Genomic DNA, 22,850 nt, shown 5'->3' on the forward strand with positions numbered 1-22,850 from the left:
TTGGGTGGGGTGGGTAGGTGTGCTGCTGCCTCTCGGCTAGTAGATCTGGGAGAACTATCCATTCATCAGCATCTTTCTGCGCACCTGATGGGGGTTCCTGCTCTATGATCCTGTAGCCTCCCATACTAAGTCATATGATAGTACATATTGCACTGACTTCTAACTATATTTGGGTTCTTTGCACTGACTTTTCCCTCTTCTTAAAACACTGTCCTCACATATCTTCATGACTAACTCCCTCACCTCCTTCAAGCCTTGCCTCACCTGTCTTTCAGTGAGTCCTACCTTGATCACCCCCACCCACCCAAAAAATGCAACCTTCACCACTACCACAGTTCTACCCTGTCTAAAAATCCTGATACCCCTTACTCTGCCCTATTTTTTAACCTTTTCCATAGCAAGTATCAACTCCTGTTATGCTGTGTGGTGATTTCCATGGCCTCTCATGAAAATATAAGTTCCATGAAGGCAGAATTTTTGTCTGTTTTCATTCACTGATAGACCCAAAGCTCCTAATATCATCATTGGTACATGCTTGATAAATATTTGCTGAATGAATAAATGAATATGTGAGTAGCTGAATAAATATGCCCTTACCTCTATTCTCAACCCAACATTAAGATCCGTAAGAACAGGAAGCAAGCCCCTTGTTCATTGCTGAGTCCTCAGCAAATAACACAGTGATCGGCATATAGGAGGCACCCTGTAAATGATAGTGCATTAAATGACTATTATCTCATATCCATAAGTGGAAGTTAAATTGCATCCTGAACTCACTATTTTTACCTGGATGAGAATGGAACCATCTTCTATCTTATGTGTCCTCATTCAAAAAGTGATAATGGGAGCATTTATGGACATAGGAGAGATTTTGAGGTGACTTTTTCCCTAATTCTGGGTCATCCTTTCCCTCAATCCAGGCCTGTTGTTCCCATCCAGTTTTCTGAAAACTGGTAGACAAAAAAGCGAGCTCAGAAGTTTGTCCAAATGTCTGGTTTCGTGATATATGAATTTCATTACCAACCCTGATACACTACTACTAAGGATTTGGAGTAGTCATATCAAATGTTCTTGGATGTCTTTCTCCCCTTTTCCATATGCTCATGAGAGAAATGAACTTTTTCCAATATCTCTTCTAAACCAGGTGGCAAGCCAACTGATCTTACTTGTCAGTCAGTAAATACTTAAAGTGTTATTGGAAAGCAGAGGTAGGCTTGCTTTGTTTGTGCTCTAGTGAGCAACACTAGAAAAAAGGGATGGAATTTACAGGAAAGGAATTTAGACTTTAGACTCAGTTAACAAATATTGAGAGCCTACTAGGTTCTAAAATGTCTTATATGTGTAATTCTCATAAAGACTCTATTGGACAACGATCTTGTCCCTCCTTTTGCATCTTTGGAGACCCAGGGACAGAGATGAAAATCACACAGCTGGTTAAATGGCAGAGCTACTCTTTGAACCCAAGACTATCTGATTGATATACATTTTTAGCTTGGATCAGAAACAAAAGCCTGCAGTCAGGGCTCTGTCAGCCTTTATGCAATATCTTGATTAATATATTTTGATTGCCTGATAAACAAGGCCAGAACATAAAAGCTTTCAGAACTGTCATAAAGCCTGGGCTATTCATCTTGGCCATGTTCCCTTTCCCATATTTCAATTTCCGAGTAGCTGGCTGATGGCATTTGGGGGAAAAGACAATGGTTTTAAGATGATTAATTTTTACAGCCTCAACTCAACCCTGAAATCTGAAGTACCATCCGCCATGGTCTGTGGAGCCCTGCCTTTGGGCAGGTTCAGACTTGCCTCTGCTTCCCTCAGATGAGGTCCTGTCAGTTGGGACTGCCATGTAAACCAACCTGACAGATTGCTAGGACACCCTGAGAGAGAAAGCAGGCTGGAGTGGGACCCGTCCCTGGAGCTTCTAATGATTACTTGTCTGAAATGATCAACACAGTGGCCTCCGGACACAGGAAGTCTGCTCACACTGTGTCCCTAAGGCATGGAGAGCACTGATGACTCAGGAGAGACTGAGAGAGAGAGAGAGTTGTTGACCCTAGAAGTAATGCTTCTTCCCTGATTATCATCAAATTGCCACAACTGTGGAGAGGCCCAGGCTGTAAGGACCTCTCATTGGTGCCCAATTAATTCCATCTCCAGTCATGACAGTGACTGCCTGACCCATTGGGTACAGTAGAAATTGACAGTTTCCCAATATCCTCCAAACACAGAAGGAAACAGTCTGGCATAATAAGAACAGCATCTTTTTGTTTGTTTGTTTTAAGTTTATTTATTTATATATTAGGGGGGTGGATGGAGAGAGAAGGAGAGAAAGAATCCCAAGCAGCCTCCACGCTGTCAGCGCAGAGCCTGATGCGGCTCCGTCTCAGGAACTATGAGTTCATGACCTGAGGCAAAATCAACAGTTGGATGCTTAACCAACTGAGACACTCAGGCAACCCGAGAAGAGTATCTTTCCAGAGGACAAACCTGCCTTATAAGGTTATTAATGATCACATGGCATAACCCATGTGACACCACAGTGCATTTTTACCCTTCTATAAAATGGAATAATGCCTGCACTTTAAGGAGTATCTATGAATCATGGATACTAAATACCTAGACCAGTGCCTGGCACATTGTAAGTCCTACCGTGTTCAGTAATCACTCAAAGACAGCATCTTAGTGCTCTCTTGGCAAGGACTGACAGAAGCTAATGTGTTATCCACTAAGACTGTTCCACTGGTGGATTCAGCCACCCTTTTCACCATGGACAATTAATTCATTATTGAAATAGATGGGAAATTAAGTGGCCACAGTAGACTTCAGTCGGTCTGGATATGATGACTGATCCACAGGGGTATGTATGTTATGGCTCCTCGAGGAGACATGAAAAGTAGTCTATACAGAGCTGTGTGTTGCCTTCTTCCCTGAGATGAACATGTTCTGACTTGAGAGACAGGAAAATTGCACAGATCTTCATCGCCCTAAGAAAGATAGGGAGCCCAATGCCAGATGCTGCACAGGCTTTTCTTACCTATTGTTGCCAATTGTACCTGCCTTCTAGGAAAGAATGTAAACAACTGAATCCCAGGAATTGCTCTATGAGAAGAATAGGTGACAAATTTAATAACAAAAAATAACTTTTATTGGACATCTGCTTTGTGGTAGACCCTGGGGATAGGATGAATATGAGCCTCTCCTTCCCCCCATGCATATACAAATTAGAATTTGCAAAGATTAAAAGTCACAATACAATGTGATATAAGAGCATATGAGAGGGGTGTTTAACTCCCAGTGAGGGTGTAGGGAGGGGAAAAGAGGTTCTAGGATTGGTGGAGGAGATGACACAGAGTAGTGATTTTCACAAAGCAAACACAATCCTCGGAGACACACATACTATCAGCCACATGGAAAGATTTTTTAATGTTAATTTATTTATTTTGAGAGAGAGAGAGAGAGGGAGAGAGAGCACGAGCCAGGGAGGGGCAGAGAGAGAGGGAGAGAGAGAATCCCAAGCAAATTCCATGCTGTCAGAGCAGAGCCCAACACAGGGCTCGAACTCACAAACTGTGAGGTCATGACCTGAGCCAAAATCAAGAGTCGAACACTTAACTGACTGAACCACTCAGGCGCCCCCAGCCACGTGGAAGGTTAACCTGAGTCCCCAACAGTGCCTTGCTAGACAAAGGCATAGAATATAATAGCTGAAACGTGCTTCAAGAAGTGCTTTTGGCCTGTTGATTACATAGAAGCTGGAGCCCAAAGAGATAAAGAAATTTACACAAGATCATACAGTGAGATTATGTTGAAGCCAGAACCAGAGTCCTGCTTTCCTAATTCCATCCAAGCTTCTATCTACTTGCAGGGTGCCATCTCTATTTTTGAAACATTTATTAGATTCGTGAATGGGCAAATGAATGCTTTTAAGAAGGAAAAACTAGGGGCATCTGGTAGCTCAATTGGTTAAGCATCCAACTCTTGATTTTGGCTCAGGTAATGATCTCACTGTTCGTGGGTTCAAGCCCCAACTCAGGCTCTGTGCTCACAGTGCGGAGCCTGCTTGGGATTCTCTCTTTCCTACTCTCTCTCTCTCTGCCCCTCCCTCATGAATGCTCTCTCTCTCAAAATAAATAAACTTAAAAAAAATAAAAAGAAGGAAAAACTATTGGAAATGGCTGAATTTAAAAAATGATAGCACCTAAAGTACAGATCCCTCTGCTCCCAGTGCATATCCCTTTCCCACATCCCCCCAGTGGGAAAATGTTTTGAGAAAGTTTACTATATGTGTGTTTTTATATTGTATTTTAAAAACACCGTATTATCATCTCCTGCCAATACTTGTAGAAATAACTCTCTCATTTTTATAGTAGGGAAGGGGTGAAATAAAGGAACTACTGGTTGGCAGTTAGTGTGCTAAAGACTTTTCCTATGTTGTCTCATTCAATCTCTCCAAATATGCTGAGACCTAGGAAAGATTAAACCCATTCATTGATAAACAAAGGCTCAGATTGATCCGCAGATTTTCTCAGCGACACTCAGCTAGAAAGAGGTGGACTCACTTGAGTGTGTCTTTTTACTCCAATGTCTACACTTTTTACACTATCCTCAGCTGCTTACATCAACAACGGAACACATCCACTTAAGTCAGGCACAGTGGGATGCAGCAGAGAGCAGACTTTATCTTCCGCTGTTCTTGTTCGTTCTCCTCCTGCACAGAGAGGTGAGAACCAAGTCTCCTCTAATCAAGCAGAAGCCTCAACTTCAAAAGACTAAGGAAATTGGGTCAAAGCACTCCACTTCGTGGGTCTTAAATTTGTCATGGAAACAAAGTCTTCTGTAGCCCAAACAAGTTCACAGCACAGAAGGAAGTAACCTACTGGTTGATTTGTTCAATTATTTTTTTTAAGTTTATTTATTTTTGTGAGAGAGAGAGAGAGAGAGCATGTGTGCACAAGTTGGGGAGAGCAGAGCAAGAAGGAGACATGGAATCCGAAGCGGGCTCCAGTCTCTGAGCTGTCAACACAGAGCCTGACGTGGGGCTCAAATTCATGAGCCAGGAAACCATGACTTGGGCCAAAGTCAGACACTTAACCAACTGAACCACCCAGGCACCTCGATTTGTTCATGTATAAAGCATCTACAAAGACTCTGTGCAGAAGCTGTACCTGGGAGCCTCTGACCTTCAATAGCTTTTAATCCAATAAAGGAGGTAAAACACATTCCCATTCAAGACTGGACATTGTAGGCTTTCCAAGAGAGGTGCAAGCAGAGTGCTTTACAACCTCAGAGAAATAAAAGGCTGCACTTCTGTGCCTCAGTCTCCTTATTTGAACATAAGAACAATAGTATTTATCTCATAGGGTTTTTGTGATAATTGGATAAAGTATAAGTGTTAACAAATCAAAGCCTTACGTTTTTTATCTGCAAAGTAGAAATCATCATACTTCTATTATAAGCTATTTACATGGATTCAGTAAGATAAAATTATGTGAAACAAAGGTACTTTGCACATGGCTGGCCAATAATAGGCATTTAGTGGGCTGTTATTATAGTTGTTGAGTAGTTGTTTTTATTCCAAAGAATCTTCAACAGGATCATCAAACTGGTAGCCTTTGCCTTCTACCTGCCTTCTAGTAAACCATCTTCTTCCTTGTCCTCTGGTATTAGTTTTCTACTGCTGCTATGACAAATTACCTTCCTCCATCTTCGAATCTAGTAATGGCAGTCATGTACCCCTCATGTCACAGCTCTCTGACCTATTCTTCTGCCTTCTCTTCTACTTTTAAGGACTCGTGTGATTGGATTGGGCCCACCCAGAAAATCAAGGATACTCTCCCCATATTAAGACCTTTAACTTTGATAATATCTGCAAATCCCTTTTGCCACATAAGGTAACATATTCGCAGGCTCTGGGGATTGAGGTGTGGCCATCCTTGCAAAGAAGGGGTTAGGGAATTATTTTCCCTACCATATTTTCGATAACCACAAGACACATCAAGTAATTTTTCCAGTTCTTACCGGCATGGTCCTGGGGGTTCTCTTCACCCTTGTGATTCTTTGCTATACCAACCTTAAAGTGGGTCAGCCAAAATTCAGTCCTCTGAACAACACAGAGAATACATGTGCTCTTATGGTCCATGATTATTAAGTATTACTGCAGGCTAAACCCAATAGAGAATACGGGTGGTTTTGATTGGAGAGGGTTCCTTGCAAAAACAACACATGGGTTGGTGTAGCAAGTCCACAAGCCTTAGAGTCAGACAGGGTTTTTTGGGGGTGGGAGGGTTAGGTTTTTTGGGGGTGTTTTTGGTTTTTGGTTTTGGATTTTTCAACTGGTAATTAGGCTTTAGTTCAAGGCTTTTAAATATGGCAACTTGCTTTTAATAACATAAATGATGGAGGCAAACAGGTCTTGAATTCAGTCCTGCCCTATCACTTGCTAGCTGGTATGTCACTGGGCATATTGCTTAAGTCTATATTTCCTCATCTGCAGTACAAGGCTAATCCATGTACTGTGAGGCAGTTGTGAGAACTAACTGTGCACTCAGTAAACTACTCATGCCTCTCCCCTCATGTCTAGTCCATGGTATCATTATAAATGCAATCACCAAATCATGAAATCTCTGGAGATGAGGTCTAAGGACAACATTCCTTATCAGGAATTCCAGGCTGAATTCTACAGTCAGGAGCATGGGCTTGTGATTCAGACACATCTATCTATATTTGAATCCTGGTTCTGCTACTTATTAGCTTTTTTTCATTTCAGCTCCTTGGGTCTCATTTCCTTTATGAGATAAAAAAGGCTTACCTGGCAAAATTGTTGTCAGAATAATAACAAAGTGGAACTCATTCTGTGTGTGTGTGTTGGGCATTTCTCATGTGTCACCCTAGAGTGGTATCTTCATAACAATCTTTTGACTTAAAACCATCATTCTCTGCATTTCATAGTTGATGGAATGATGATCTCTGGTGAAGAGATCATCTAGGAAGTTAAGTAACATGCCCCAAATTCACAAGCAGGAATGGCAGAGTTGGGACATAACCTAGGTCTCTTCTCTCTCCAAAGCTTGGCATATAATCCAGATGCTGCCTTGCCTGGCCAGTACATTGGATGAAGTAAAAATATAGTCTTTCACACATTGTAGGCCACTTAAGAAGCACAAATTCCATCAATTGTCAGGTATCTCAGTCATGTGACACAGCCATGAGAATGAGCAGCTCTTCACTTCCCTTATTAGATTTCCCCAGTTGGCAAAGGGCCACCGCATGGTGAAATGCAGGAGGGGCAGGAGGGATGGGAGAGTCGTTGCATTATTCCTGTCTAATTCTACTTGTCTAATGGACTTGTTAAAAGCACCCTGGGTGGAAAGTGTGAGTCTTAATGGCATTTTATAAAAGTTGCTCTGATGAATTAGCACATAAAACAAATTAAAAACAGCTTACCGCTTTTTAAATTAGGTGATGGGGCACTGTAACATTTTTCCCAGACATGAAGATCCATTAATATCCAAAGGAGCCAGAAGCCACTGAAATGTATCAGCTGCTTGTTTTCAGGGACCTGACAAGTCTGAAATCCATGTAATCCTAGAGCGGCAGATTGTCTGAGATAAACAGAACTCGGGAAGAACGTGTTGTGAGCCCCTTCTGCGAGGATACCTATGGCTGAAGGCAGGAGTGGGAAACCTTCCCTCCAGGATTCTTGGGAATTAGAACAGAGCACAGTAGATTGAATGTCTGGCCCGGTGAGGACCACCAGAACAGTCTCTACTCCCCTCCCTTACACATGAGGACACAGGCTTGAGAGAAGCGGGGCTTTCAAAGTTCTTCTGAAACATTTTCACGGACTGACACTGAGGGTCTACTCTGTGCCCAGTGCTGAACTGGACTCTGAGGTTGGAGAGATATTTTAGATGTTTTTTGTACACAGTCCACAAGACAGCTACTAAGGGCCACAGTCCCAGCAGATTCCCTGAGTCAAGGCCAGCACATTTTTCAGAAAAACAATTATAAGAGTAATAGTAACCACCATTTATTGAGCAATCACTAGTGCCAGGCTGCTGTTACAGTACTTTCCATATATTATTTTACTTAATCCTCACCACATCCCTTTGGGGTAGGTGCTGTTATTATGTGCCAGTTTTACAGTTAAGAAAACTTGGAGCCCAGAGAAGCCAAGTTAACTTGCTTAAAATTCACATGGTCAAAAAGTTGCAAACCCAAGCAGTCTCACCCTAGAGCCTGCCTTCTTGGCAGCCACCTGCCAGTTTTCCTGATGGCTTGACATCCAGAAAGAGCCTGGTGCTAAACCAGAGGTTCAAAGACCCTTAGGATTAAAAAAAAAAACAAAACAAAACACTGTGATAGGGACACCTATCAGCTGAGCGTCCAGCTTAGGCTCGGGTCATGGTCTTGCAGTTCGAGTCCCAAATCGCTCGCTGTTGTCAGTGCAGAGCCTGCCCTGGATCCTCTGTCCCCCTCTCACTGCCCCTCCCTCACTTGTGCTCTCTCAAAAATAAATAAAACATTTAAAATTTGTTTTAAAAAATACTGGGACAAGAAGTGAGCAGTAAGGGAGCTTTGGGGATTTGGGGGGGAGGGTGGGAGGGGATAGTCAGCCCTGAAGGGAGGATAAAAACTCCTGGTACTGCTAAATTGTGAGCAAGACCAGAGGATAACAGGCTGCAAAACTGAGCCTCACAATGAAATGTCCAAGAACATGGATTTTGGAGCCAGACAGACCATATTCTAGGTGCAGTCTCCACCACATGTGTACATGTGACCTGGGCAGGTGCCCTACCGTCCTGAGCTTCCTTTCCTCATCTGTAAAATAAGGATACTAATTTTTACCTTCAGGTTGTTATGATGTCAAATAAGACAATGGATACAAAGTGCCAGGGCACCTAATATGAGCATAAGGAGTGGTAGCCATCATGGTTATTATCCTTGCCACCTTGTCACCACCTCTCAGGTTTCGGGGGAGGGGGTCATGGAGAACAAGTTGAAGAGCATTGTAGCAGGACTGTGGGTCAGGAGACCCAAGCTGCAGCCTGAAGTTGCTGACCCTAAGCCATGTATGCTGAGGTTAGTCTATCCCTCATCTGTAAAAAGGGGATAATGCTGTATCCATCATACATTCTTTGTCAGAATGGATTGAGTCACAAATGAGGTAGTGTACGTGAAACTGATTTGCAATCTGTAGAGTGTTGGGGACCCTCAAGAAAACTCCCAGGGTCGATGATTCACTGGGAAGGCTCACAGAACTCAGCATAGACATACTCAGGACTATGATTTATTACAGAAAAGGACACAAAGCAAAATCAGCAAAGGGAAAGGAGCTTGGGACAAAATCCAGAGGAAACTGGGCGCAAGCTTCCAAGAGCCTTCTCCCAGTGGAGTCACATGGGACATGCCTAATTCCTCCAGCAACAAATTGTGACAGCAGGTATAAATGTTGTCTACAAGGAAGCTTATTAAAGACTCAAAGTTCGGGGGGGGGGTGTTGTTTTATTTTTATTATCTTTTTTTATGTTTGTTTATTTTTGAGAGTGAGAGAGAGAGAGTGTGTGTCTGTGTGTGTGTATGTGTGTGAGAGAAAGAGAGAGGGAGAGAGAGAGAGAAGTGGGGGGGGGGGTGGGCAGAGAGAGAAGGAGACAGAGGATCCAGATCTGAAGTGTGCTCTGTGCTGACAGCAGAGTCTGATGCAGGGCTCAAACTCATGAACCGTGAGATCATGACATGAGCTGAGGTCGGACACTTAACTGACTGAGCCAACCAGGCGCCCCTCACGGTCCAGGGTTTATATGGGGGACTGGTCATGTAGTCACCTTCTGCCTGGCACATACCACAATTCCAGATTCACAGAAGAAAAACAAATGTTCACCTTAAATGTTGTTTATATACAGTTTAGGCATGGTGAGCCATTCTTAATGGGAAATAGAACCAAAATCTAATTTCCCAGATGTCAGCCATGAGCCACCCTTGTAGGAAGGTCTTTTTAAGGATAGAAATCTTGGGGTGCCTGGGTGGCTCAGTCGGTTAAGTGTCCAATTTTGGCTGAGGTCATGATCTCACAGTTTGTGAGTTCAAGCCCCATGTTGGGCTCTGTGCTGACAGCTCAGAGCCTGGAACCTGCTTCAGATTCTGTGTCTCCCTCTCTCTCTGCCCCTCCCCTGCTCACACTCTGTCTCTCAATAATACATAAGCATTAAAAAAAATTTTTTTTAAGGATAGCAGTCTTAAGCTTACTATGTTAACCCAGAGTAGAATCTATAGAAAGGATTTTTATGGATATCCACTCAAAGGGGACAGCGAAGAAAATAATACCAGTTGAAACTTGATGATTGTCACTATGTGCCAGGCATTGCTGTGCGTGCTCTATTTCACATATATTACCTTACGTGACATTCCATCCATGCAACAATTTTATGATGGGGGTACTGTTACCATTGCTGTTGTCATCATAACTGTTATGTATGAGAAATCTGAGGCCTCAGAAAGGTTAAGTAGCTTGTGCAGAAAACCAGCTATATAACTGGTAAGAAGCAGTAGAATCAGGAAATGACCGTGACAGTGTGACCCCTGAGTCTATTCTTAACCGCTCTGCTACACGCTGCTACAGTGCACTCACCGTGAGCTGGCTGCCTCATATGTCTTATTAATGCTTATAGCAGCTCTGTCTGAAAGTAGTTATTGGACTAATTTTGCATTACAAAAACCTGTGGCTCATGAGTGTTAATTAATTTATGTCACACCACCCAGCCAGAGAAGTGACAGTGTCAGAAGTGGACCTCTGCCCTCTCTCAACCCCCTTTCACCTGGGTAGAGCTTTGCCAAAGTCTTCAGTAGGGAAGATGCAGATGGTCAAGGTGGAAATGAGTCATTCTGGGAACTTAGATGGAGACACTCTCCTCCTATTCCATTACTTGGGTACAGAGTTCATGGAAGACAGAGCTGTGTTGCAAGTAATTCAGATTTTTCTACCGTATTTGAGAGTTCTACATGCTGTCTTCAGCTCTTTTTGGTTGCCATGACAGCAGATGTGACATTTCTTTCATGAGGAGAGGGGGGGGAAAGAAGGAGAAAGAAAAAGAACCATACTTGGTCCTCAGTGATCTTAGAAAAATCTGTTCCCCAGATCTATCTAATTTTGCTTGCATAGTGGTTATGCTCTAAGGAAATTCTCAGAATGGAATCAAAGGGAAATAAGCAGAGAGGTGGCAAAATCTGCTTCTCCTGAGAAATTGTATGTGTGCAGTGGTGGTTTGTGAGGGCAGGGGGATAGGAGAGGAGGTAGGCAATCTAAGACTTGAGACAAACTGTCAGCTACTTAAGGCAACACCTAGCTACTAAGGTCTTGGCGATCATTTCAATTCTATTTGCAATTCCCTTGCCCCACCAATCTATTCATATAAGAGTGTTCAGTTCAGCAAAGGGAACGTGTTCTTTAGTGAGGGAAATGTGGTACATAAGGCAAGAATTACAATTCAGAATGATGAATGCAGTGCTGAAGTAGGCTTAGCCTTCTGTGGAAGCAAAAAGATTTGTCTTATCCATATAATTTTGATCTATCTGTATACATACACATAAACATAGGAGTAATTATATTTTTATTGTTGCATTTTGACCACTTATTCATGTTATTTTATTAACCTCTGCAACCATTCAATTTGTTTTATTTTTTATTTATGCTTTTGTGGTTTTAATTTGCAGTTTATTTATTAAAAATGTTAATTCCTGTGCAATGAACATACAGGTTATATTAGTTTCAGGTTCACAATATAGGTATGGAACTGCAACCTTTCTACTTCAGTAATGGTCCAGTAGTCCAGTGGGTGGAAGGATCACAGTCGCCTATGGGTGGACACTTAAGTTGTTACCGTTTCTCCCTATTATAAAAGAAAGAGTTCTGTGAACTGATACATACATCTGAGAGGATTTGTTCATAGCACAAAATGTTTCATTCACAAAGATGCCCATGTTTCTCTTCATTATTTCCTTCTTTTTAGTGACTTTTAAATTTCAATTGTAGTGGGAGGGAAAACATCTCAGGTGCTTCCACATCTCCCATTATCACCTTGCCACATATGATGTTCCCCAAGAAAGGAAGCAGTACCCCAGCTTTAGGAGTCTGTAGGGTGTCTCTGCAGCCTCCAAGGAGAAGCAGGAACCAATGTTGACTGGTGACCACAGCAGTGGGAATGTGGACTGCAGTCCTGGGAGTCAGGCCTCGGAGCTGGTATCAAATGGATGATGGATTCTCAGGGCAAGACTTGGTAATCAAAATGATGAATCCGAAATCTGTGCTCCAGAGGTTCTTAACAACGTTCTCTCTTGTCATTTCTACAGAGCCATGTTTGACTATGACAAGAGCAAGGACAGTGGGCTGCCAAGTCAAGGACTTAGTTTTAAGTATGGAGATATTCTCCATGTTATCAACGCCTCAGATGATGAGTGGTGGCAAGCCAGAAGAGTCACACTGGAGGGGGACAGTGAAGAGATGGGGGTCATCCCTAGCAAACGGAGGTAAGAATTGCCTTTTCTATTTCTAGCTTTTCAGCTATCCAGGGAGTGGAAATAAGGGAAGATGAAGATAAGACAAACTGTTTATAAAATAACCATTTGAGTGGGATAGTCAGTCTGCAGGGAAATTGTCAGTGGTGACAGGTGACATGAATTAAGTATTCTTGTTCTTTTCATATTAGGGATTTACAAAAGCTGGTGACTCTGATAAGACATAAAGCAAGAAAAGGGATCTGCTTCCACCACCTCCCTAAAACATTTACCAGCATCCACATGTTCAAGATTATCTTATCAGCATGTATGCGGATTTAAACACTCAGAGGTGTTATTCCAGAGGTTCAGATTTACCAGATAGCTTTACAGAAAGGTCAGGTGAAAGCTACATAAAGTATGATTTACTAATAAAAGGTCCTAGCTATGTATTACCTTCAACTACTGATGGGGGAAAAATAAAACCCTTCATGCCAAATTCAGATGCTTGGAATGTGAGCTGTGGAACATCTGGGTGAGGCCTAAGACTGGGTTTATCACTTTTTTACTGTTTTCCTTACTCCTTTTCCCCACCCACCCCACAACTCCCACTTTCACTCAGATAATCAGTTCTGTATGTCAAGAGCACCATGCTCTTTCTCTTCCAAGCCTTTCTTCCACTATGCTTTTGAAAGGCAGGAATATACTTCAGAACAGCCACCTCTCCCATGTGTCCCAGTAGCTTCCAGTCATCACCACCATGGAGGAACTTTCCTTCCCACCAGCGTCCTTTTGCCACCAGAATAGTTGCCTGACATTGCTTTGAGAGGACATTCTGAGTTTAAACTATGGCTTGTAGTGTTTTCTCAAAGGTTATATATTCAAAGCATGGACTCTCCGCACTAGTTTATATTCTGTTTCTCCACTTCCGTTTACTTACAAAAAAAAAGTCAAGGCAACATGCATTTTGGTCTGCTTTGATTTAATCCATCAGAGCTGTCTGAGAAGCTGCTCTGTAGAAGAAAGAGCTATCTTCTTGAATATGGCCCCAAGGACAAAAGTGGGGTGTCAAGGAAGGAATAGATTTCAGCTTATTTTAAAGAAATTCTTTTACTAGTCAGCTGTGTAGAGATGGTGTGGATTACCTGGGAAGATAGCAAACTAGAACAATAGTTTTCATACCAAGGGAGCATTATAAAAACTTAGATATGGGGCACCTAGGTGGCTCAGCATGATCTCATGGGTAATGAGTTTGAGCCTCGTGTCAGCCTCTGTGCTGACAGCTCAGAGCCTGGAGCCTGCTTCAGATTCCATGTCTCCCTCTCTCTCTGCCCCTCCCCTGCTCACACTCTGTCTCTCTTTCTCTCCCTCAGAAATAAATAAACATTTAAAAATTTTTATATTAAAAAATAGCTTAGATGTGCCTGTTCCCTCCCTCTCTGACCGTCCCCTCCGTGTGTGCCTGTGGGTGCACGCACACACACATACACACACACACACATATACACACACACACACACACTCACACACACACACACACACACACACACACACATATTCTAATTCAGTCCATCTGGAGGGGGTCCTGGAAATCTGAATGTGTTTGTAAATCCATCCAGGTGATTCTGGTAATAGAAGATCTAGCATTGAGGATTCGAGGTTTGGATAGAGTGTTGAACTATATGATTTCTCGGGCCCTTTCCAACCCAGAGGTTCTGTGATTCCAACCAGTCTTGTCAGTAGCCCTTCATTTGTTCAATTACACATCATTTTCCCCACAAGGAACATTCCCAGTGCTATGCCTCTTGAGGTAATTTTCTACCTGCTGGTGGTCATTCTTAAGTTGGCTTTCTCCCCTAGTTTGGATAAAAACCATCTTAACAACCATACTACAGCTAGCCTGAAAAAGAAGTTTGTCTAGTGACTCTAATGTTGACATGTATTTGCATTCTATCTCATGAATGCTGCAGTAGCTTCCCCCTCCGTATGTGTGTACATGTGTGTGCATGTGTGTGTACATGCGGGTGTGCTTATGGCTATAAATGAGTTTCTGTCAACTTTCTCCTTAGGATTTTAAATCTTTTTAAAAAATATTATCATTATTGTTTTATGTGTTTATAAAAGTTTTATTGTTTTATGTGTTTATAAAAGTAACAATACAAAAAGTATTTCATTGTAGAAAAATGGGAAATTTTTGAAAAGTATAAAAAAGAAATAAAAATCAGTTATAATGCTACCTCACAAAGAGTTCTTATGCATGGACTTTAAAATCTATCATGAGGGGCACCTGGGTGGTTCAGTCAGTTGAACATCAACTCTTGATTTCAGCTGAGGTCATGATCCCAGGGTCATGGGTTCAAGGCCCATGTCAGGCTCTGGAACCTGCTTGGGATTCATTCTTTCTCTCTCTCTCTCTCTCTTTCTCTCTCCTTCTCCCCTGCTTGCTCTCTCTCTTTCTCTCTCCCTCTAAAATAAAGCACACACACAAAAAATAAATAAATAAATAATAAAATAAAATAAAATAAAATAAAACACACACACACACACACACACACACACACACACAATCTGTCATGAGCCTGTCCTAGGCCTGTTCTTTAATATTTTACTTTTAAATGAGGCTTTCTCATTTCACACTACATTCAGCATCTTACAACAACAGCTTTCTCCCCTAGTCTCAGAATAAGTGGGAGCTGCTCAAATATGATTTACTATTAGATTGGGGTTCATTTTTCAATCTTTAATTCCTTTATAGTCCCTTTTCTGAGTATAATTCAACTAGTAGAGCTCGTCTGGGAAAATCTCTTAATGGGTGACATCAGGGCATGACTTCACCCTTTACAAATATGTTTCTCTATTGATGATTCCATTTGATCATCCCAATTACACCAAGATGGAGAGTATGATAATTATTTCCTTCCTCCTCCTTTTTTTTGAAGATGATAAAGAAATTTTATTTAACAAAATACTCCAAGAGCATGCTAGGCACTGTTCTAAACCCTTTACAATGAACTTATTTAAACCTCATCATAACCCTGTGAGAGATGTTATATTATGATTGTGCCCATTTTACAAACCAGGAGGTTGAGGCATAAAGAAGTTAATTAACTTGCCTGAAATTGTCCAACTTGTAAGTGGCAGAACCGGGATTTGAATCCGGGCTACAGAATTGATACTTTTAACTTATATGTAATCCTTCCTCCCAAAGTTACAAAAATAAAACTCGACAAAATTTAATTCAGCAAACATTGTTTGTGCAGTGTCTGTGTGCCAAGCGCTGTCATTAGGTCACTGTCTCTGGAGCCCAACATTTGTGGGACAACACAGCGTGCCTAGCTACAGTGTGATTAGGTTAATGAGGGCTATTTGTAACTAAAGGTACTTGTCCTAGTCAGCTTGGGCCGCCATAACAAAATACCATAGACTGGAAGGTTTAAACAATAGACATTTATTTCTCACAGTTCTGAAGGCTGGAGAGTCCAAATTTAAGGCACTGGCTGGGTTCCTGGTGAGGGCCCTCTTCCTTGGGTACAGATGGTCATTTTGCTGTACCCTCACATGGCTAACAGAGAGATCATTTCTCATGTTTCTACTTATACCGGCACTAACCCCATTCATGAGGGCTCCATCCTCCCCACCTAATTATCTCCCAAAGGCCCCACCTCCAAATACCATCACACCAGGCACCAGGGCTTCAACATATGAATTTTGGGCAAACACACTCAGTCCATAGCAGGGGCAAAGGGATGTGAAAGGACACCAGACAGAGAGATGCATTCCATTGGATGATAGCACCAGCCATGTATTGTGCCAGGTGCTTTCAAATACACAATTTCATTTCATCTTCACAAAAGCCTCGTAAGGAAACCAAGGGTCCAAGAAGTCAGGTAACTTGCCCAAGGATGCACAACCAACCACTGGCTGAACCCATGTCTCTCTGAAAACAAGACCACATGCCTTTCCACTACACCAAGGGTATACTAGAATTGTCAATTAGGAGGTCTTAATATGTATCAGACACGGTGCTAACCAATTCTCTCATATTACCTCATTTAATGTTCACCGTAATTTTCTGAAGTCTATGTCAATACTCTAAGTTTACCAGCATGAATCCTGAGATCCTAACAGGCTGAATGACCTGCCCAAGTCACACAGAGAGTAAGTGGCAAATGCAGTGTTCAAAACCAAGCTTGTGTGACTTTAAAACCTGGAATCTTAGCATAGAATCACTGCTTTCTGAGATTAGGTAGTTTGTGAGTCGCCAAGATAGGATGCTTTTCTACAGTCTGCTAATCCCAGTCTTTAGTCATTGCCCCTCAGTGATGACCACCTGGGCTCTCAGATAAGCATGTCGCTAGCATTGCCTTAAGGTTTAGGCACCTAGCTTTTACAGTGAGCCTGTGGCCAGTAACGTGGGTGACATTTCCATCCTTGTAGAGCACAGCACAAGAACACCCAGCACCAAGTGATGTTCCCACCATCCAGGGCTCCAAGCCTGACCTCATTATGTGTTTGGCCAGAACGTGAAAATGCCAGATGGGGAATGGGTGAGAGGGCAGAGGGAGACAGTTGGGCTCATTGAAGCATGACTATTCAGTACTCCCTGGAGAAGCTAGCTGTCAGAATTGATTGTTCAGACTTTGCCATCCAGTTTATATTTTCAGGATTTTGGTCAGTGACCAGACTAGGATGGAGAGGATTATTTCTGCTTAAACAATCTAATTAATTGCTTGCCTCTTGAGTGTGAGAAAAGTAAGGTAGTACTTCTCATTTCGATTCAGTCTTTCTCTACAAGTGGTCCACCATTTCCTTAGGTAAAGATCTGAGGACTTTAATATCATGTATATCTACCAAAGGAATCTTACTTAGTAACACAATTAAGGAAGGTAATGCTAAACTTTTATAAGGACTCTTGCCAAGTGAAAAAGTCATGCAATGGTAAATAACTTTTTATGAAAAACACCGTTTGTGTGGGCAAGTCACCTGACTCTTGAGCCTTAGTTTTCACATCCAAGTCAAGAATGCTCCTTGAGGGTTTATTCATGCTTTCATTCATTCATTAATTCATTCATTCATTTATTCAACAAAGATTTATTAAGCACCTACTCTATGCCCAGCTCCTTCTTAGACCCTGGATCATTGTACAGTTATAGATAATATAGGCCAAGTACAACATTGAATACTTTGTGCATACTCAAATGATAGGTGTTTTCCTTTCTTCATATTTTGAGCTTTTAGTGCCTGAAAGAACACAGCATTATATAGAACCCTATTTCCCAGCCCTACCTCTCATTTGAGCGATAAACTATCCTCTTGCGTCTCAAGAAGCACTAGAAGAGAGGAAGGGCCTGAGGTAGCTAGGAGAAATCATAAGCCACAGTCACTGCTACCACTGAAAGAGGTAATCAACATGGCCCTCTGTGAAGGGAAAGTAAGACAATGATGGGCCTGCAGTGAATGCAGAAAGACTGCAAAGGAGAGAAACTAATTCAATATTTATGATGTAATTCAATATTTATAATGCTGCACATAGTCATTTAGCTAACCTAAATTTCTGTGTTAAAATTTATTCTAAACTTTAAGCCCAGCCTTTTATGGTATGGTGTTAGCTCGATGATTATACGCTTGCATTCAGTTATGGTTTATTTAATTCAGGACATTTGGGATATGGGGATTCAAGGGAGGGGGTTGGTTATCATTTGTGAAAAACTTAATGAAAACTTCCGAAGAACTGTATTGGCCTTAAAACCGTGTATGACCCATCCAAAATCTCATTTGTGTTGAGAATTCCCATTGTGGAGAAAGCCGTGGAAGATCCTTGAAAGCTGTTTCTCAAACTAAGTAGATGTGGAGAGGCAGTCAAGTTAGCTTTTAGCAGCTGTGTGCTCAGGCCCTTATTCCTACCACTTTCTAAACTTGGCAAGCTTGTCAGCTTTCCCAGCCATAAAATGGGGTCAGTAATACCTACATCACTTGATTATCATGGGAACCAAATGAGAGGATATACATGTAAAGGAATCTTTTTGCTAATAATTATGTGTTAAAGCTTCAGCCACCCCTTATATTATTCTCATTATCATGATTAATGAAATTTTCAATCCCAAGAGAAAGCAAAACTTTCCGACTTCCTCACTTCCATGAGTGAGCCAAAACCCTGCCACCTTTAAAAATTGTTTTTTACTTTTTTCTATGGCCTCTTTGAACATTAATCATAAACCATAGCAAATAACAGGTGTGTGTGTGTGTGTGTGTGTGTGTGTCCATCTGACATAACATTCTTTGCAACCCATTTAAGATTTAAGGGATGAACCACTAAAGATGGCCTAATGGAGACATTTCTTAAGATCTAAAAAAAAGGTTGAGCTTGGAATCCAGGGGGTAAAAATTAGAATAGTCTATCCAAATAGTTCGTAGAATCCCAAATTCAGCCTAATATATGTTTGGAGCCCTGTGAGTTCTGTGGGTCTGGACAGAATTTTTTGCATAGCCTGATCAAAACCATGTATCCTCTGTGTGTCATTTTGGCATCATCTAATGTACTAGTGTTTTCCATAATCAGCCTGGTTAATGCAAAGAAGCCAGGATAAAGTCAGGGCTGTAACAACAGTTTTAGAAGGATTCGAAGAGATGAATATGAATTAACATTTGCTCTTGGATTAAAACTGAGAAAAGCTGAAGTAGCTCAGAACAGGCATTTTCTCAGTGAACATCTTTCCACTTGGCAGTTTACCTTATCCAAAGTCTTCCTTGTACTGTTCCCAACTGTTGTCTGTTGGGTGCAAATAGAAACTCTCAGTGAAACATATTGCTTTAATATCTGAGGTTAGATATGAAATTTTTTGTTCAGCTGTTTCCACTCAAATATTCTCCTCTCACACTGAAATATATTCTGAAACTCTGCCCTGTAACTATAGAAACCCTGATCTGCACTGTGTTTCAGATGGAAACACAAAAGAGCTCTCAGTTAAAAAGCAATATGTTGTTAATTATTGATCTACGAATAATTTAGATTTCATAAACCATTCATTTCTGTAGATTCAGGGTTTTTCTTCTCTCTCTCTTTTCTTTCCCCATTTTTGAAATTAGAACCAGCCATATTTAAATAAAAAATCCAGTTAAAACAATGCACCGCATATTATTTTAGTTAACAGCTGTTTACTGAGGTCTTACTACAATATGCTGTAGAGTGAGAATGTGGACTTGCCCTCAAGGAGCATGCAGCTTTGTATGTACACTGTGAAAATAAACACAAGGGAACAAGAGATAATACCAACATGAAGATACAAATAAGCACTGTTGTATCTTAAAGGAAGGAGTACTCATGTCTGACTGGAGAGGCTCAAAAAAACAAAAAATCAAGGAAGTACTTAGCTTCTCTTTTCCTCTTTTTTCCACCCCATCCTTCAAATAAGCACAAGTCTTACCAATTTTAATTTACTACTATTTCTCAAACCCTTCCCTCTCCTCCACCTCATTGTTTCTTGCCTGGATAATGCCAAAATCTTCTAAATGGACTTCCTGCTTCCCACAGTCCCTTCCCTCTTCCAGTCTATCTTCCTCCACCACCTGGGTTATTTATCTAAAATGTTAATCTGTTCTATCACTTCTCCACATTATATCTTCTAATAACTCCTGAGGATTCCCCAAGGAAAAAGCCCAAGTCAGGTCGCCCGGGTGGCTCAGACAGTTAAGCTGCCAACTCCTGGTTTTAGCCCAGATCATGATCTCATGATTTGTGAGTTAGAGCCTCTCATCAGGCTCTGTGCTGACAGCTCAGAGACTGCTTGGGATTCTCTCTCTCTCCCCCCCTCTCTCTGTCCTTCACCCACTCATGCCTTCTCTCTCAAAATAAATAAATAAACTTGAAAAAATGTTAAAGCCCCACTCCTTAGTGTAGATGGTTATCTTGTATAAGGAGGCTTCACTGTCTTACTGTCTCATATCCCATCCTGTATATAGCCTGTATCAGAACCTTCCCCAAAGTCTTTAGCTTTTTTAGACCCTCAGGTCATGCTATGTGTTGTTGCTCCTGTCTGGGAAATTCTCCCCAAACTTTTCCTACTGACAAGCTCTTTCTCATCCTTCAAGTTTGACATCCTTCAAATTGACACCTCCTCCAAGAAGCCCACCTCAATGCTTTCTACCCCACCTTCTCACCCTCCAATGAGATAGATGCTCCCCCAAGCCCCACTGCTGTCAACAGTCTTACAGTGCAGCATTATCAGTCTGTCTGTATGTCTCTGTGCCCACCAGAAGCACAGTCCTGTGTGTTTATTACAGCCATGCTTTTTGATGTTTTTTTTTTCCTTTGTTCCCTGGTGTATAATTAAATTCACCTACCATACAATTCACTAATTTAATTCAGTGCATGGGTAGGCACTCAATGAGTATTTGATGAATGAATGAAGTGGCAGGTACAATGATGAAATGTGCAGAGATGGCAGGAAAATGGCACTGGGGAAAAGGAAAAATTCAAGATTATCTGTAACATGTTTGGTTTTAAGGTGAAGGTAAATCCCCTAGTGTTCGTTCCTAAAGGGAAGGGAAGAAAAAGGAAATGAGAAGAAAAGGGTAGGAGAGACAAGGCCTGCAGAGGGGAACAGAAAAGAGAAAAGTTTATTTAGGCTCCACTTTACATGTCCATCTCTATGGATTGTGATTTCTTATAATAGATATTTGGTTGATTTAGTCAGCCATTTAAGTAACAAATATTAGTTTTTCTCCCTTTGTCTCCCCTCCCCAATCACTATGACTCTCAGTACATGTAACACAAAAGTTTCAAGAGATGTGTTAGCTGCTTAGAGACATTATACCAAGACTTTTTATACCGAACAAAGGAACAGAAATATTTTAGAATACATTTTATTTGAGCTTTAGGATAAGAAGAGATATTCTTCATTTAATGAGGAATTTAATCATAAATGCCTTGCCACGTGATAGACTCTTTATTTTCAATTTTCTTTAGGGTGGAAAGAAAGGAGCGTGCCCGGTTGAAGACAGTGAAGTTTAATGCGAAACCCGGAGTGATTGATTCAAAAGGGGTAAGTACAAAATAATTGAAACATTAAGTTCTCTCCGTTGCTATGGGTTTAATTATAATTAACATTTAGACTTTCAGTAGCAAAGAAATTATGGAGCTACCAGAGTACTGTAGTAGAGTACTGTTATAAATGTACTACTAAAAGCAATAGTGTATTCCCTCAGGAAGTAGATTTATGGTAAATATATTCAATACTAGGGGTAAAGCTGCTAATGGTCCACAGAAATGATGTGTTCATGAAGGTGATGTAATGATTACAATGAAGGAGAAAAAAGGTAGTTTAGTGTTATCATTTCTTTATTTTTTTTTTCATTTAAATTAAATGTTCTAAAAGGATGGGTTTCATAAAAAACACCTACCTGCTCATCACCAGTATGTCTAGTCTGTTACATACGACAAAGCTAAGACAGTGGTCATGGAAATATGTGGTAGATCATCTAAGTGAATACGTGGATTGTTGTGACAGACATAGAAGAGAATTAACAGGGGAAATTTAATCTTCAAAATTAAAGTATTATACACACATGTATCTTTTTTAATAACAGCTTTGATGATAAAATTCACCTACCATACAATTCACTAATTTAAGGTATACCATCCAAAGTTTTGGGTTTTTTTTTTTTAGTATATTTAGTTATGCAATCATCACTACAGTCACTTTGAGAACATTTGATCACCCCATACAGGTATCGTGTAGCAGTCACTTCCCATTGCCCCCAGCCTCACCCCACCTCCACCCTACCCAGCCCAAGGCAACTACCAAACTATTTTGTCTATAGTTTGCCTATTCTGGATATTTTACATAAATGGAATTATACACCATGTGGTCTTTTATGACTGCTTCTTTCACTTCACATTATGTTTCATGCATCTATATTGTAGCATGTATAAGTACTTTATTTCTTTTCGTTGCCAAACAATATCCCATTGTAATGATATATCTCATTTAATTTATCCATTCATTAGTTGATGGACATCTGGGTTCTTTCCACTTTCCGCTAGTATGGATAATGCTGCAAGGAACATTTGTGTATAAATTTTTGTGTGGACATGTATTCTTATTTCCATTGTATATATACCTAAGAGGAGAATTTCTGGGTCATGTGATAACTCTATGTTTAACATTTTGAGGAACTTCCAGACTGTTTTCCAAGGTGGTTGTACCTGTTTGCATTCCCATCATCATTGTAAGAGGGTTCTAATGTCTCCACATTCTCACCAACACTTGTTATTATATGTCTTTCTGCTTATTCTGTCTGAAGTCATATCTCATTGTGGTTGCAATTTGCATTTCCCTAATTACTATTGGTGTTGAGCA

The 22,850-nt window shown here is 41.0% G+C and overlaps 1 protein-coding gene across 2 annotated transcripts in view; it reads left to right on the top strand.

Moving 5' to 3' along the window:
- LOC102972156 (disks large homolog 2) overlaps positions 1 to 22,850 on the top strand; it is a 768,935-nt gene that overhangs the window by 693,943 nt on the left and 52,142 nt on the right. For both annotated transcript variants that reach the window (XM_007078972.3, XM_042959513.1), the window contains 2 exons: positions 12,349 to 12,525; positions 21,458 to 21,533. In XM_007078972.3, the coding sequence (XP_007079034.1) occupies positions 12,349 to 12,525; positions 21,458 to 21,533 (253 nt within the window). The remainder of the gene's footprint in view (positions 1 to 12,348; positions 12,526 to 21,457; positions 21,534 to 22,850) is intronic.

This window comes from Panthera tigris, chromosome D1 (genome assembly GCF_018350195.1).
Source record: "Panthera tigris isolate Pti1 chromosome D1, P.tigris_Pti1_mat1.1, whole genome shotgun sequence".
NCBI lineage: Eukaryota > Metazoa > Chordata > Mammalia > Carnivora > Felidae > Panthera > Panthera tigris.